Here is an 18,138-nt window from a genome sequence, read left to right as displayed (position 1 = left end):
TACACAGAGATCTCTGCCCAAATTCTTTGGCTTTAAATATGTCTGCTTGTGTCTGTATATGTGTGGATGGATATGTATGTGTATGTGTGTGTGTGTGTGTGTGTGTGTGTGTGTGTGTGTGTGAGTGTATACCTGTCCTTCTTTCCCCCTAAGGTAAGTCTTTCCGCTCCCAGGATTGGAATGACTCCTTACCCTCTCCCTTAAAACCCACATCCTTTCATCTTTCCCTCTCCTTCCCTGTTTCCTGATGAAGCAACCGCTGGTTGCGAAAGCTTGAAATTTTGTGTCTGTGTTTGTGTGTTTTTTATTGTGCCTATCTACCAGCGCTTTCCTGTTTGGTAAGTCATGGAATCTTTGTTTTTAACATGATTTTCATTTTATTTTGTTGACTTCATAACTCGTATGCTTTAGGGCAGGCAATATTTTTTTGTTTTTCCAACTTCAGCAAAAACAAATAAATTTCTTGGCTGTCCAACTCATGAGCATGCAACATAAAATTGGCCATGTGAAAAAATGCATTTTCTAGATTCAATCTGCACACCTGAAGACATTCACCTTGTGCCTTGTTGACAATAATTGCGAATGCATGTCAAATAGGGAACTGCAGTCATTTGAAATCAAATGACATGTTGGTGGGGATGATGGGAATGCCTGGAATGAGCACATTTGCTCCTTTCCACTTTCAATTAGGAATAGCTGCTGCGATGGCATTTTGCATCAGTTTCGTCACGGCAAGTCCTGTTCCATTACACAGTCAGGATGGATTAATCTACCACAAGAGAATAATTGGCATGGCAACTTTGAGTGACACCAGGAAGATCTAACGAATTTAAAAATTTGATAAGATAATTAACAAATTTGTCCACATTCATGATGCTCTCAATGATTTTGTAGCCAACAGAAATGCCTGCAATTTGTTCTTGAACCGCAAGGCTGGTTGTATTGACATCGGTGTTTTTCGCTGCCAAAATAGCACTTTCACAAAGCCATTTATTATGGCACAATGGCACAAAAAGTTCAATGGAAATGAATTAGATTTTTTGGTAGCATCAAGTGGTAGCATCAAGTGGTACCAATGTTCAATAGCTCTTTTTTTAACTGAGCTGCCAATGCATCACATTGCAGATGTATGCGCATATTGGTTTTATATCTCCAAAGATGTGATGCTTTGACGCAAGCATTCAGCTTATCAGCTGTGTTGATGTAGGTATCACTAGAACAGTTTGTCTAAAGTCGCCAGATAATAAAATGAGAGCACCACTGAACAGTTGTGCTTTTGATCATAAATCTTTAAGAGTTTGATTAAGAATTTCAAGTGATTTCTTATGAGCCATGGTGCATTCATCCCAGACAATTACCTCATACAGTTTCATAACTTTATCTATGCCAGATGCTTTTGAAAATTTACATGTTGGATTTTCCGAGAAATGCATATATAATGGCAATTTGAGCACCAAATGTGCTGTTTGTCCACCATCTAATAATGTAGCCACAATAATGCATGAAGCAAGAGCTAGCATTTGTAATTGTGTCATAGGCATATTTTTGCTATGCAAGCAAAATTTGTTCATTTGCTTCAAGAAATGCACGCAAATCATTAGCACTGTATTGGTGTTCTCTCACTAAATAATGGTAATATAGGTCAAATGTAGAATGTTCTGGTGCAATCACACCAAGATGAACAAGTTCTTTATTCTATATGGTTAAACACATGTTCTTGATTTTGATCAGAACTTGATTGAAAATATTATCCGAAACATCGATGGAGTTTTCATTGCTAATGGTATGAACACCGTGCAAAATTTCTTCACTTGAATCCTCTTCGAATTTTTCCCACAAATCTTTTGGGTTGTATGGTGAACAGGTGGTCAAAATGATGGTGAATAATGGTCCAATGCATCAGGCAAATACTGATTTTGAGAGCCTTCAATGCACATGCCTTGATTATATCACTGGAATTTCTTGGAGGCAGCATTCCATGTACAGTATTTTGGAACTTCTGCAAACAATAACGTCTTGGCAAATACATCTATTCCATACATAGAACAAAATTCTGTTCTCTGTGTCCATTTTAAAGATGAGCACTGAGATGAACAACACTGGGAGGACGACTGTGAATTGGGAAACTAAAGCTGCACCAAACAGCCTCATTGCTGCTGATATATCGACCTGTTTGAAATGGACTCACTTCATCGTTGCACGCATCAGACCTGTCGATACTGAATACTGCCGTATATCTGCCTTTGTTGACATATTTGCAAATAAGACAATATTTGACATTGATATGAGCTTTAAATGTTTTCGATAATAAAAAAGAATATGGTACAATCCATCTATTGTTGATTTCAATGTCAACATTTCTTATTCTGACTATCGTTGTATCCTCCCCATCTTTTGGTTTTCGGTGTATGTATTGTGGATATACATCATCACCAGTGCATGTTTCATGAACTAAGTCAATAGGACACCTTTTTGTGCATTTGTTATCTACCATGTAAGGAGACTGTGGATTCAATGTTCCACATGGTCCATGTACCATGCTTTTTGACACAATATCAAATAGCAGTGGATCTGCTTCAGGAGTAGGAATTTCAGCACAAATAACATCATCAATTTTATCTGCATGTATTTTAAGCCACATGACAATATGAGCATGTGGAAGTCCTCTCTTCTGCCATTCATTTGCATACATCCAGCAGCAAGTTTCACCATACATCTGATTCTTCAAAATTAAGTCCATCAACTTAGTGAGTTTTATTCAAATATTTGTGCCGTCAAATCATGTCAATTCGATGGATGCTTTCAGAATGACATTTTCACTCTGCAGCAGAGTGTGCGCTGGTATGTAACTTCCTGACAGATTAAAACTGTGTGCCAGACCGAGACGCGAACTTGGGCATTTGCCTTTTGCGGGCAAGTGCTCTACCAACTGAGCTACCCAAGCACGACTCTCACTCTGTCCTCACAGCTTTACTTCCACCAGTACCTCGTCTCCTACTTTCCAAACTTCACAGAAGCTCTCCTGGATGGATGGATGGATGCTGATCGGGCAGTAGAAGCTCTTTTATCTTGTTCCATACTGGACTGCCTGTAAATGTGAAGAAAAAATTGGGGCAGCCATATGAATGCACATACATCATGTTATCTTGTGCAAATTCCTGGATATGTTGTGAACTGCTATTGACGTATGCTGCAAGTATGACCTTTTTGCCAATGTCAGATACAATTCCATTATTTGCAATTGCATCTCGTAAATGAATGTACCCTTTTTAATGCAATAATTTTTAATTTAAAAGAATGAATAACAAATGTTGGGATTGAATTTTGGCATACATGTCTACCACATATTGATGGAATAGTTGAAGGCATCACAGAACAGGATTTGTTCCATTCTGAGTTATCATTATGCATTATGATTAATCATTCATTGCTGATACCTTTTTTTAGTTGTTCACCTGTAAGAATACAGAATACAGAAAAGAAAGAGAAGAATAATGTAAATTACACTTACAATTGTTAGGAAGTTAAAAAAGAGAATAACATTTTAATTTGGTAAAATGAGACAAAGATATCTGCATTTATCTGTAATTGGATTAGTTTGTATAATGATGTTGTTGTTGTTGTGGTCTTCAGTCCTGAGACTGATTTGATGCAGCTCTCCATGCTACTCTATCCTGTGCAACCTTCTTCATCCCCCAATACCAACTGCAACCTACATCCTTCTGAATCTGCTTAGTGTATTAATCCCTTGGTCTCCTTCTATGATTTTTACCCTCCACACTGCCCTCCAATACTAAATTAGTGATCCCTCGATGTCTCAGAACATGTCCTACCAACCAATCCCGCCTTCTAGTCAAGTTGTGCCACAAGCTCCTCTTCTCCCCAATTCTATTCAATACCTCCTCATTAGTTATGTGATCTACCCATCTAATCTTCAGCATTCTTCTGTAGCACCACATCTCAAAAGCTTCTATTCTCTTCTTGTCCAAACTATTTATCATATTCCACATCCATACATGGCTACACACCATACAAATACTTTCAGAAACGACTTCCTGACACTTAAATCTATACTCGATGTTAACAAATTTCTCTTCTTCAGAAATGCTTTCCATGGCATTACCAGTCTACATTTTGTATCCTCTCTACTTCGACCATCATCAATTATTTTGCTTCCCAAATAGCAAAACTCCTTTACTACATTAAGTGTCTCATTTCCTAATCTAATTCCCTCAGCATCACCCAACTTAATCCGACTGCATTCCATTATCCTCATTTGCTTTTGTTGATGTTTATCTTATATCCTCCTCTCAAGACACTATCCATTCTGTTCAACTGCTCTTCCAAGTCCTTTGCTGTCTCTGACAGAATTACAATGTCATCGAGGCACCTCAATGTTTTTATTTCTTCTCCATGGATTTTAATTCCTACTCCAAATTTTTCTTTTGTTTCCTTCACTGCTTGCTCAATATACAGATCGAATAACATCGGGGAGAGGCTACAACCCTGTCTCACTCCCTGCCCAACCATTGCTTCCCTTTCATGTCCCTCAACTCTTATAACTGCCATCTGGTTTTTGTACAAATTGTAAATAGCCTTTCGCTCCCTGTATTTTACCCCTGCCATATTCAGAATTTGAAAGAGAGTACTCCAGTCAACCTTGTCAAAAGCTTCCTCTAAGTCTACAAATGCTAGAAACTTAGGTTCGCCTTTTCTTAATCTATTTTCTAAGATAAGTCGTAGGGTCAGTATTGCCTCACGTGTTCTGATATTTCTACGGAATCCAAACTGATCTTCCCTGAGGTTGGCTTCTACTAGTTTTTCCATTCGTCTGTAAAATTTGCATTAGTGTTTTGCAGCCATGACTTATTAAACTCATAGTTCGATAATTTTCACATCTGTCAACACCTGCTTTCTTTGGGTTTCGAATTATTATATTCTTCTTGAAGTCTGAGAGTATTTCGCCTGTCTCATATATCTTCCTCACCAGATGGTAGAGTTTTGTCAAGACTGGCTCTCCCAAGGCCGTCAGTAGTTCTAATAGAATGTTGTCTACTCCCGGGGCCTTGTTTCAACTCAGGTCGCACTGTCACTCTCTTCACGCAGTATCATGTCTCCCATCTCATCTTCATCTACATCCTCGTCCATTTCCATAATATTGTCCTCAAGTACATCACCCTTGTATAGACCCTCTATATACTCCTTCCACCTTTCTGCTTTCCCTTCTTTGCTTAGAACTGGGTTTGCATCTGAGCTCTTGATATTCATACAAGTGGTTCTCTTTTCTCTAAAGGTCTCTTTAATTTTCCTGTAGGCAGTATCTATCTTACACCTAGTGAGATAAGCCTCTACATCCTTACATCTGTCCTCTAGCCATACCTGCTTAGCCATTATGCACTTCCTGTCGATCTCATTTTTGAGACGTTTGTATTCCTTTTCCCTGCTTCATTTACCACATTTTTATATTTTCTCCTTTCATCAATTAAATTCAATATTTCTTCTGTTACCCAAGGATTTCTATTAGCCCCCGTCTTTTTATCTACTTGATCCTCTTGTGCCTTCACTACTTCATCCCTCAAAGCTACCCATTCTTCTTCTATTGTATTTCTTTCCCCCATTCCTGTCAATTGTTCCCTTATGCTCTTCCTGAAACTCTGTACAACCTCTGGTTTAGTCAGTTTATCCAGGTCCCATCTCCTTAAATTCCCACCTTTTTGTAGTTTCTTCAGTTTTAATCTACAGTTCATAAGCAATAGATTGTGGTCAGAGGCACATCTGCCCCTGGAATTGTCTTACAATTTAAAACCTGGCTCCTAAATCTCTGTCTTACCATTATATAATCTATCTGAAACCTGTCAGTATCTCCAGGCTTCTTCCATGTATACAACCTTCTTTTATAATTCTTGAATCAAGTGTTAGCTATGGTTAAGTTGTGTTCTGTGCAAAAGTCTACCAGACGGCTTCCTCTTGCATTTCTTACACCCAATCCTTATTCTCCTACTAAGTTTCATTCTCTCCCTTTTCCTACTGTCGAATTCCAGTCACCCGTGACTATTAAATTTTCATCTCCCTTCACTATCTGAATAATTTCTTTTATCTCATCATACATTTCATCAATCTCTTCGTCATCTGCGGAGGTAGCTGGCATATAACCTTGTACTACTGTGGTACGCATGGGCTTCATATCTATCTTGGCCACAATAATGCGTTCACTATGCTGTTTGTAGTAGCTTACCCGCATTCCTATTTTCCTATTCATTATTAAACCTACTCCTGCATTACCTCTATTTGATTTTGTGTTTATAACCCTGTAGTCACCTGACCAGAAGTCTTGTTCCTCCTGCCACCGAACTTCACTAATTCCCACTATATCTAACTTTAGCCTATCCATTTCCCTTTTCAAATTTTCTAACCTACCTGCCCGATTAAAGGATCTGACATTCCACGCTCCGATCTGTAGAACGCCAGTTTTCTTTCTCCTGATAATGACATCCTCTTGAGTAGTCCCCGCCCAGAGATCTGAATGGGGGACTATTTTACCTCCGGAATATTTTACCCAAGAGGACGCCATCATCATTTAATCATACAGTAAAGCTGCATGCCCTTGGGAAAAATTATGGCTGTAGTTTCCCCTCGCTTTCAGCCGTTCGCAGTACCAGCACAGCAAGGCCGTTTTGGTTAGTGTTACAAGGCCAGATCAGTGAATCATCCAGACTGTTGCCCCTGCAATTACTGAAAAGGCTGCTGCCCCTTTTCAGGAACCACATGTTTGTCTGGCCTCTCAACAGATACCCCTCCATTGTGGTTGCACCTACGGTACGGCTATCTGTATCGCTGAGGCATGCAAGCCTCCCCACCAACGGCAAGGTCCATGGTTCATGGGGAGGGATTTGCATAATATTGAAGTGATATCCATTCTTCCCCTCCCAAAAAATATGGGATACTGCAGCGCATCCTATGATCGATGTGTTGCAGTGACACGTAGAACTGTATTATTCCATCACTGACAAATTATATCCTGTGTATCACAGTCTTCGCCAACTATCAGCATTGGAACTTCATTGATGGTAGGTGCGTTGTAGTGTGCAACATGCTGTCCGAATGGTGTTTTGTCAGATAGTGCTTGAATTGCATAGTTATCCACCGGTAAGTTGTCAATTGAAGTTTTAAATAATTTTATCAATGCATTGTGTTGGTGGAAAAATGTTTGCAAATAGGACATAATGTACCATTTAGTGCCTGGAATTGCACACAGTATTGATCAGCTGTGCATCATCACCACTCATAATGTAAATTTGTAGAAATGTATGTTCAGAATTGGAAATGGATAGAAATGAACCAACATGATGACATATTTATCTTTGAATTTTGAAAACAGGCATGTACTGATCTTGGAAAGCTTTGTTGGCTCCAAAAGATGTCATTTGAAACACTGAATTATATTATTGAATGTTCTGCAAAAAATGTTTGGGATCAGGTGATTCACCCAGAAACAATTCTTGCTGCAAGTTGGTCTTCTCATTCTGATGCATGTGAGCGATGGCTCACAAAAGTTCTCTTTTGATGCTCATTGCATGCTGGACTTCCGATTCTGGTGCCTGCGACGGGTAGGACATACATGTTCTCTTTCAATTGTCGCAGCATGTCGGACTTCCTGATTGTGATGCATATGAATAAGCAATTCATAAACAATCTGCTTCATTCCTTGCTGCATGTTGGTCTTAGGATTATGATGCATGTGATAGGTAGCACATAAACATTCTCTTTCAGTTCTTGCCACATGTTGATCTTGAGATTCTGATTCACTGGAATGAGTAATTCATAAATGATCTGCTTCATTGCTCATTTGTCATTCCTCACTTATTTGAGAAGCATTAATTCCCTTATTTCTACGTGCTGTGCCAGTAGATCTACTAAGTGATGAACATTTGGGAGGCATATTCTTTGACAAACAAATTAACACAATATACCCTTCTACAACCAAAATATTGTTCACTGATTCACTAGAAGAAACAGAAAAAGTTACTGTTTGCACTGGAAAATTTTGATTAGATGTAACCCACATTTATCGATATTGAGATGTGTAACACACCGTGAAACACTAATCTGTTTGTTTCTGTCATATTCAAACATCTCGCATGCTTTTTCAACTACATTTGCCAGTACAACAAGTGTGCAACATAGTGTATGTTAATTGTACTATGCCTATATCACACAAGTGGAAACAGTAAGTCCGCAAAGTTGCATCACAATCGACTGAACAGTATGGCATTGCATAACATACAAACAAACACCCATACATTCATTTTTATGTGTTAGATGGTGTATCTCTCTCTTTTGTGCTGTTACAACCAAAATTTTTTATTGAACTGATCTCTTATACAGAGGCAAGCTATTGCATGGCATGGCTATTTGCAGTACATCCAGTTTTTGTTCAACTTGCATCTCATATGAGCATGATATGAGGATGGGTAGACTGACAATTGAAACTAATCTAGCCATCATATTTTCATTTCTATATATATGTAGGCAGTTAACAGTTTTTTTTAAATTTTAAGCTATTACATTAGATCCTTTACTACTTTCCTGAAATGTCATGGATCATTTCGTTAAAAAAAGTAGCTGAGTAGTGTCAGAGGACAGTTTTTGTTTTTATCAAAGCACCTACTTTCTGTCCTGATAAATATATCCAGATCTATCATTCATTGAACTAGAGGCAATTCCCATAATTATCAGCGAGAGTGTATTGGAATTTACAATGTGTTGTTAGCATATTCTACAGAAGTGGCCTGCAGTAGCTCCTTCTGCCTGCGTGTTTTACATCCTTGAAAGCTCTCCTTCATTATGGGATTTTTGAAACATGATATGCAAATAATGAGTGAATTCTGTTTTTCAACATTTACTGATTCGGAAGGTAAGCAAAGCAACGGATTCACTATCTTATGTCAGTGCAACCCAATTTTTATAATTTGGGATAAACATTAATGTTTCTTCATGTCAGTTACATTACAGAATCTGGATGCATAAATATACGCAAATAGTTTGTTGCACTAAAATACGCAATTATAGTACAATGAACTGGCATTGTTCTTCAGGTCATTTCCCCCTTAAGAAACACTTACCCTGTCCAACAGTCAGCATACATACGTAAGACACTCTTGTTTGGAATTTGTTGCAGAATTCGTGTAGTCAGAACATCTGCAGCTGCATTGGATGGCGTGCATGCTAAAATACGGGCACCATCACAATTTTTCCATAACTGAAAAGCAACCATTAATAATACATCAGTAGAATGTATTTGCCAACAAATGCATGTAACAGTGACAAGAAGTGAGGAAAATTGGAACCACATAATCAAGTAACAATATTTGTTGCTACAGAGAAGTGCAGTGTTATTCTGATAATGCCATAATATTGCCTTACAACTTGTGTAAGGCAGCTAATGGAGAATGAGGTCGTTTCATTTGGTGTCAGCAACAAAAATATATGTCAGCCATAGATGGTCCACTGTTTTTTCTATTGCAGTAAGAAGTAAGTCTGTGTTTCAGACTCCATTTTCTGTCTCCCCCCCCCCCCCCCCCTATGGTGTATCTCCTACCAAGAAAAATTCTAGTCCACAAAGAAGCTATTTCCATTGTGTTACGATGTAGTATTAAAAAGAGACATACTGGACTGAACTCTCAAGAAACCATTCAAACAGTTAATGAGCTCACAACAGCCTCTTTTACAAGGAACATGAGAAGCATCAGTTCTGTTGAGGTACCCGACACAATTGATTCTAAATTCATGCATTTCTAAGTTAATTTCTCTGCGCCATTAACCATTATTTCCAAACAAAAACCATGAAATATGACACTTATTTAATTTATTTATTCATTGTGCCTCGCATGTAGTACTAAGATATAGGTTAACATTAATAGTATGACAGGTGTTCTAATTTTTATAATACAATACAAACAATATTAATGTTAAGTATTTTAAAATGAATAAGCTTACATGTATGATGGCATAAAAAATGGTCAAAAGCTAAAAACACATAGGAGACAGTTAACTTGTATGACCGAATTACATTTTTTATAAGACATAATACAAACAGTATTAAAGTTATATATTTTCAAATGCATAAGCTTACACGTATGATGGGATTAAAATGGTCAAAAAGCTAAGCACACATAGGGGACAATTTACATGTGCATTGAATTAACAACTGACATAAAGCTAAATACGCATAGAGGAGAGTTTACATTCATATGGGGAAGTAACAGCAATATATATGGGCTTACAATGCATGATGGGAATTAAGAAATTACAATAAGTACAAAAATATAGGCTTATTTCTGTACAGTCCTAACTCTGTTGGCATACAGTGCAATTTATTTCAGTATATAAAGCAAGATTAAGAATAAGTAAAAACAAATTTAATGTGTTTTTTGATGAATAGTGAGCTTGTGTTCTTATTTTTTTGGGAAGGAATATTGGAGAGTTAGTGTAAATTTGCCCTTTAAGTACTCATCAACAGTGTAAAAGGTGTATGTGAAAAATATTTATTTTATTTTTTCCCTGAATGATAGCCCTTCACTATTTCTTATGGTCATAAGAAGTTTATTGTACAGCTGAGTAACTATATTCCTGACACCAGCTTCACACCTACTTACTCTCTGGGGCAGCAGACAAAGTTCACATTTGTTCTCGCATTGTGATCATGTATATCCCTATTTATTGTGAAGAGGTGCATGTTTTTTTAACAGATAAGACTGTTTTTATTATATAAATATAGGCAACTGGTAAAATTTTCAAGTCTTTGAATATTGGCTTTACTGATGATCTAGGATGCTCATGCTTCATTATCTTTAATAGCCTTTTCTGCATTACAAAGATTTTTTTGTGTGATGACCCCAGCTGGGGATGCCATATGTTAAAATGGAATGAACAAGGCCTCAGTACACTGTTTCTAATGTATCTATGATGTGGCATGTTTGGCTGAGGATTCTAAAAGCTTAACAGAGGTGCTCAGCTTATTCAGTACTTTATCCCTGTGCACATCTCATTTCAAAGTGTTATCTACCCACATTCCCCAAACTTTTATTGCTTTTACTTGATTGATTTCATGGCCTTCTATTAATATTGGTGTCATTTGAGCAGAGGGATTTTTTGATGGATAGAAGATCATGTGTGATGTTTTATTTGCATTCAGCAACAGTTTATTTCTGTAGAGCCAGGATAGCAGCCTACTCTTTGTATCTGATATTTGATCAAACATTTGTTGCACTGATATGCTATTGAATAATAGATTTGTATCATCAGAAAATAGTGTTGTTGTTGTTGTTGTGATCTTCAGTCCTGAGACTGGTTTGATGCAGCTCTCCATGCTACTCTATCCTGTGCAATCTTCTTCATCTCCCAGTACCTATTGCAGCCTACATCCTTCTGTATCTGCTTAGTGGATTCAACTCTTGGTCTCCTTCCATGATTTTTACCCTCCACACTGCCCTCCAATATTAAATTGGTGATCCCTCGATGTCTCAGAACATGCCCTACCAGCCGATCCCTTCTTCTAGTCAAGTTGTGCCACAAGCTCCTCTTCTCCCCAATTCTATTCAATACCTCCTCATTAGTTATGTAATCTACCCATCTACTCTTCAGCATTCTTCTGTAGCACCACATTTCGAAAGCCTCTATTCTCTTCTTGTCTAAACTATTTATTGTCCATGTTTCACTTCCATACATGGCTGCACTCCATAAAAAAACTTTCAGAAACGACTTCTGACATTTAAATCTATACTCGATGTTAACAACTTGTTCTTCTTTAGAAACGCTTTTCTTGCCATTGCCAGCCTACATTTTATATCCTCTCTACTTCGACAATCATCAGTTATTTTTCTTCCCAAATAGCAAAACTCCTTTACTACATTAAGTGTCTCATTTCCTAATCTAATTCCCTCAGCATAACCCGCCTTAATTCGACTGCATTCCATTATCCTCATTTTGCTTTTGTTGATGTTTATCTTATATCCTCCCCTCAAGACACTATCCATTCTGTTCAACTGCTCTTCCAAGTCCTTTGCTGTCTCTGACAGAATTACAATGTCATCGAGGAACCTCAATGTTTTTATTTCTTCTCCATGGATTTTAATACCTACTCTGAACTTTTCTTTCGTTTCCTTTATTGCTTGCTCAATATTGATTGAATAACATTGGGGATATGCTACAATCCTGTCTCACTCCATTCACAACCATTGCTTCCCTTTCAACCCCTCGACTCTTATAACTGCAATCTAATTTCTGTACAAATTGTAAATAACCTTTCGCTCCCTGTACTTTACCCCTGCCACCTTTAGAATTTGAAAGAGAGTATTCCAGTCAACATTGTCAAAAGCTTTCTCTAAGTCTACAAATTCCTAGAAACGTAGGTTTGCCTTTCCTTATTTTCTAAGATAAGTCGTAGGGTCAGTGTTGCCTCCGTATTCTGATATTTCTACAGAATTCAAAATGATCTTCCCCGAGGTCGGCTTCTACTAGTTTTTCCATTCGTCTGTAAAATTTGCGTTACTATTTGCAGCCGTGACTTATTAAACTGATAGTTCGGTAATTTTTACATCTGTCAACATCTGCTTTCTTTGGGATTGGAATTATTATATTCTTCTTGAAGTCTGAGGGTATTTCGCCTGTCTCATACATCTTGCTCACCAGATGGTAGAGTTTTGCCAGGACTGGCTCTCCCAAGGCCATCAGTAGTTCTAATAGAATGTTGTCTACTCCGGGGGCCTTGTTTCGACTCAGGTCTTTAAGTGCTCTGTCAAACTCTTCACGCAGTATCATATCTCCCATTTCATCTTCATCTACATCCTCTTCCATTTCCATAATATTGTCCTCAACTACATCACCCTTGTATACACCCTCTATATACTCCTTCCACCTTTCTGCTTTCCCTTCTTTGCTTAGAACTGGGTTTGCATCTGAGCTCTTGATATTCATACAAGTGGTTCTCTTTTCTCTAAAGGTCTCTTTAATTTTCCTGTAGGCAGTATCTATCTTACACCTAGTGAGATAAGCCTCTACATCCTTACATCTGTCCTCTAGCCATACCTGCTTAGCCATTATGCACTTCCTGTCTATCTCATTTTTGAGACGTTTGTATTCCTTTTCCCTGCTTCATTTTTTATATTCATATAAGTGGTTCTCCTTTCTCCAAAGGTCTCTTTAATTTTCCTGTAGGCAGTATCTATCTTACCCCTAGTGAGATAAGCCTATACATCCTTACTTTTGTCCTCTAGCCATCCCTGCTTAGCCATTTTGCACTTCCTGTCGATCTCATTTTTGAGACGTTTGTATTCCTTTATACCTGCTTCATTTACTGCATTTTTATATTTTCTCCTTTCATCAATTAAATTCAATATTTCTTCTGTTACCCAAGGATTTCTACTAGCCCTCGTCTTTTTACCTACTTGATCATCTGCTGCCTTCACTATTTTGTCTCTCAAAGCTACAGTTCATAACCAATAGATTGTGGTCAGAGTCCACATCTGCCCCTGGAAATGTCTTACAATTGTAAGTACAGAAGAAAATTTAAGAAGGTTCAGGGGAAGATCATTAATAAGAAGCCGAAAGAAAAGGGGACTCGGGACAGAGCCTTGTGGCACACCATAGGTAATTAGGGCTTTACTAGAGTAAGTTAGAGCCTTGTGGCACACCATAGGTAATTAGGGCTTTACTAGAGTAAGTTCTTTCTTTTCTAGTGCTAGAGACCTCAACTACTTGCATACCATTTGTTAATTATGACTCAGATCACTGATTACACTGATTATACGTATCTCAGATGCATATGTGTCTACTTTCTGAAGCAATATCTGTTGATTAACCAAATCAAATGCTTGGGTTGTGTCAATGAACTATCCAGAGGAGAATTCTCTGTGATTGTAAGAAGAGATTATTTGGTCACAGAGAGCAAAAAGGCCTCCGTTAACAGATCTGTGCTTGCAAAACTGATACTGAAGTTCAGAAAATAAGTTTTCTAATTCAGGAGTTCTAATACATGACTGCACACGGCTTTTTCAATTACCTTTGATAGTGCTGGTAGGAGGGACACTAGCTGGTAATTATTTATGTCATATGGATGACTTTTCCAATTTTGAAGAGTTCCAGAAAGTAGCCATTGCTTAATGAACTGTTTATTACATCACAAATGGGTCCAGTAATTTTTGTGGCAATATTTTTTATTAAATGATCAGGCAAACCACCAGTACCACAAGAATTTGAGATTCTTGTTTCTCTGATGATTTTTATAACCTCTGCAGCTGATGTTGGTGTTAAGAAGAGTGACCTGTCTCATTTTTTTAGCTCTTATTTCAAAAGTTTTTTGTGCTTTGGTCATTCCTGAAGAAATAATGTTTTATGTTATTTGTGAAATGTGCATTAAACAATTCACTTATTTCTTTAGGATCTAATTCCTTTTTTCCCCATTCTCATTTAGAAAATCAGGCAGTGGTTGTTTAAGCTTGTTCCTGTAGTACCACTGACAACTTTCCATGCAGCTTTACTCTTTTACTTGTATTTTTAACGTACTGGTTGACTGAGAGCTTTTCTGCCTTGGATGTCACTTTTTGATGAATTTTTTTAAAAATAATTTATAAATTAGGGCCTCTGCCGCTTTTACTTTCCATGTATAGTCTTTGCTTAGTTTTGCAGAAGGTGAGTATCCCTTGTGTGATCCACCCTTTGTATTCAGGTTTCCTGCGGGTCCTAATTACTTGCTTCTTAAGAGGGAAGGCAATATCAGAACAATGGCACAGTGTGTCAGCAAAATTCTTAGCCATTTTGTCAGTGGCTTCTTCTAGGTAAACATTTTCTCAAAGTTGTTTTAACAAATCTTTAAGTAACTGTAAACTATCAGGATCATTAATGCACTCCTGTGAATTATTTTAGGTGAGGTGGACATGGAATTATTTTTTATATGGCAGGCTTACATCAAACAGGTGGCCTTGGTGGTCAGAGAGACCATTTGACAAGTTCTCAAGTTTTATTAATGGGCCAGGGTAACAATCTACAATGATTGTGCCAATGGAAGAAGAGGAAGTGGAGTTACTCTAGTAGATTCTTTTACAATATTTTTCATGGAGAGTGTTGCGAGCACATTTATTAAATCATTGGCTTCATGCGAAGCTGCTAAATTTACTTTAAAATCAGAGCACACAATAATAATAAATGTAGGTTATAGATCAGCACTAAATCAAAGAAACCTTGTTATCAAAGGCTTTCAAGTATCATGTAGCAGGAACTATATCAGGATAAGCACATGCACGCAGCTGTGAAACATATTAGGTAATCCACTGATAATTCTGAGAACAAAATCAAAGAAAGGAAATGGAAAAGTCTATAAGGGATCAAAATGATCTAGTATTTCAACATAATTACCAGATGATTCAAGACATCAAACACAAAGTAAGCCTCTTCAATACCCATTTTCTAAAAAAATTGAGGAAGCAATGAATGAATCAGCGATTACTCCAACTATGGCCATGTAAATCAGGGAAATAAATTACCATGTTAAAAATAATATTTGGGTTGGTAAAATATTAAAGCATATTCTTCTGATATAGTCACTGTACTCAGCTGTATGTTAAATGAATCACTTTCACAAGGTATCTTTCTAGGCAGGCCAAAAGTGTGCAGTTGTTGGACCTCTATTTAAGAAAGGTAACAGGACATACATTGATAATTAGTAACCCATTTCACTAAAGACATCCTTATCAAAAGTTTTGGGAAAGATAATGTACTTAGGAACAGCTGGGCATATCTGCAAATATAAGATTCACTTACCTTGTGTTAAAATAGGTGAATGACAAGGTTTTATTAATGGACTTTTTTATGATGTGCCCACAGCATTTGACTGTCCAAAACACAAGCTTCTTCCAGAGAAAATTAAAGTTTATGAATTTTGAGGTACAACAACTAAGTGGTTCACATTATATTTAACTGATGGGAAGCAAAGGATCAATTAGATAGCTCATTTGGGTTTTGTGATGAATGTTCTTTGAAATGGGGGCAAATTATTATTTGTGTTCCATATGGGTTGAGTTCTAGAGGCATTCCTATTCTTATTACAAATACAATAAGTGAACTACTACTATACACTGACAAAACATAAATAGTGGTTTTTGCAGGTGCTGCAAGCATCCCAATCAAGCCCAAAACAGCTCTGAAAACAGCAGGAGTCATAAACAAAATATTCAAAAGTATTATTGATTGGCTCTTGTTGAATGGTTCATCATTTGACTTAATGAAAAAAACATATTTGATTCATTTTTGTACAAGGCTTAATATATCATCATCATCAGTAAGGATACACTATGAGGAGAAAGGAAATATATAAGTCTACAGGTTCTCAGTATACCCTTGTGTGATTAATGGCTGACACTACAGATCATATACCATTACACACATACTGTACTATACTATTATACATGCAGATCAAATACTATTACCAGAATACAGAGTCATGTTACCTACAAAACTGGATTTCATGACAGTACCATGACCTCTAATAAATATCAATACAGAATCATCTTTTGACAGTGTAACGGGACATCTTCCTCTAGCATTACAAATTTTTTTTTTTTTTTTAAGGAACATTTTAAATTATGAATTATTGCCACACTTAAAAATTTGTGCACTATGTACTATGTATATTTCTGGATTCATTTATGGAATAATAATCAAAATTAATAATGTAACAGATACTAGTAAAAATTCATTTGTTAAGAAAAATTGTAAACCCTTTGGAATATTGTTATTTACACAGAGTGTGAGAGAGTGGCAAGCATGCCTCTGTGGTAGAAGGATGTATTTTTCTGCAAACAATGTAATTTCGGCTTTGTTAATGTGAAAAATCAAAATACTGTATTATATACTAAAATAAGATAAAATATATTTACATAAAAACAAAAATTCTGCAGCAACACTCTTCAAAATTATTAAGTTCAATTCAATTGTGAGGACCTAAAATGTGACATTTTTCAGCTTCAGGAATGAGACCCCTAGGCAAGAAGAACTGGAGCCAACCCAACATGGAAAGATAACTGAACTAGAAAGTTTATTGTAACCTTCGCTCCTCTCAAACCTTCATAAAAGACTGGACAATAGATGCAATTAGGAAGGACGGGAGAGATTACAAGTGTGGGCATTGTCCATGATTAATTGGCAAATAAGGAAGTTTCGTCTGTTGCAGAAATTGTTTTATTTCATTGATTTTTGAAATTGATGTACAAATTAATTTCCGATTGTGTGGAGCAAAACTGAAGGTTGCCCAACAAAGGATCTTTACACCAACAGTGATGATGTACTACCAATAATAATGGACTGGATCATGAAAGTGAAGAGGACTTTACTACTATAACCAGGGACATTGAAAAGGAAATATAAGTAAAAACTATTTGTGAAGTTAATTTCTTTGTGGACTCATGTGCTTGTTAACAAAATAAATAGGAACAAAAACAAAAGTGAGGTACAAATGAAAGCTACAGGTTCAGTCAGGACATGTTTGAGCCAAGTCAAATCATAAACAGTAAAGCAAGACTACTGTTTCACAGTTAATTTTGGCAAAACTAGAGGAAATGAAGACAGACAACAATAGCAAATTTAGTGCAATTAATGATCAGTTAACTGAAGTAAGAACAGATAATGGTAGCAAACTTGCTTCACTACAAGGACAATTAAATGACTTGAAAACTGAAGACAATAGTAAAATGGACAGAATAGACAATCCCATAAGACAACTTAGTAATCAAGTTTCAGGGGTAAAAAATGTGTTGTCAGAGACGTTAAAAAGTCTGAATGAAAAAGTTAATGTTTTAGAAAAAAATTTTAATGTTTTAGAAAATGAGATTGCAGCTGTGTCAGCGAAATAATCAAAGAATGTTGATGACATCAGCGTTGAACAGAAAGCTGTAGTGGAAAAACTGTTTGTGTTCGGAGCTACCACCCAACAAAATGTCCCCAGTTTAAACCAAATAATTTTAAATGTAAAAAACAAAATGCAAACTGATGCAACTGTTTTAGATCAAAAAATTTCAGCAGTTCAGGAAAGTTGTATTAACAAAAATCTGTGTGCAAACAATGGTATTGCATGGTCCAACACTCCTA

General features: G+C 36.9%; 1 protein-coding gene across 1 annotated transcript in view; it reads right to left on the bottom strand.

Moving 5' to 3' along the window:
- LOC126094446 (putative helicase MOV-10) overlaps positions 1-18,138 on the bottom strand; it is a 474,995-nt gene that overhangs the window by 165,717 nt on the left and 291,140 nt on the right. Inside the window, exon 12 of the mRNA XM_049908818.1 lies at positions 9,123-9,259. Within this exon, the coding sequence (XP_049764775.1) occupies positions 9,123-9,259 (137 nt within the window). The remainder of the gene's footprint in view (positions 1-9,122; positions 9,260-18,138) is intronic.

This window comes from Schistocerca cancellata, chromosome 8 (genome assembly GCF_023864275.1).
Source record: "Schistocerca cancellata isolate TAMUIC-IGC-003103 chromosome 8, iqSchCanc2.1, whole genome shotgun sequence".
NCBI lineage: Eukaryota > Metazoa > Arthropoda > Insecta > Orthoptera > Acrididae > Schistocerca > Schistocerca cancellata.
The sequence above is the reverse complement of the archived record's forward strand: the minus strand, read 5'-3'. Positions and strand labels throughout refer to the sequence as shown.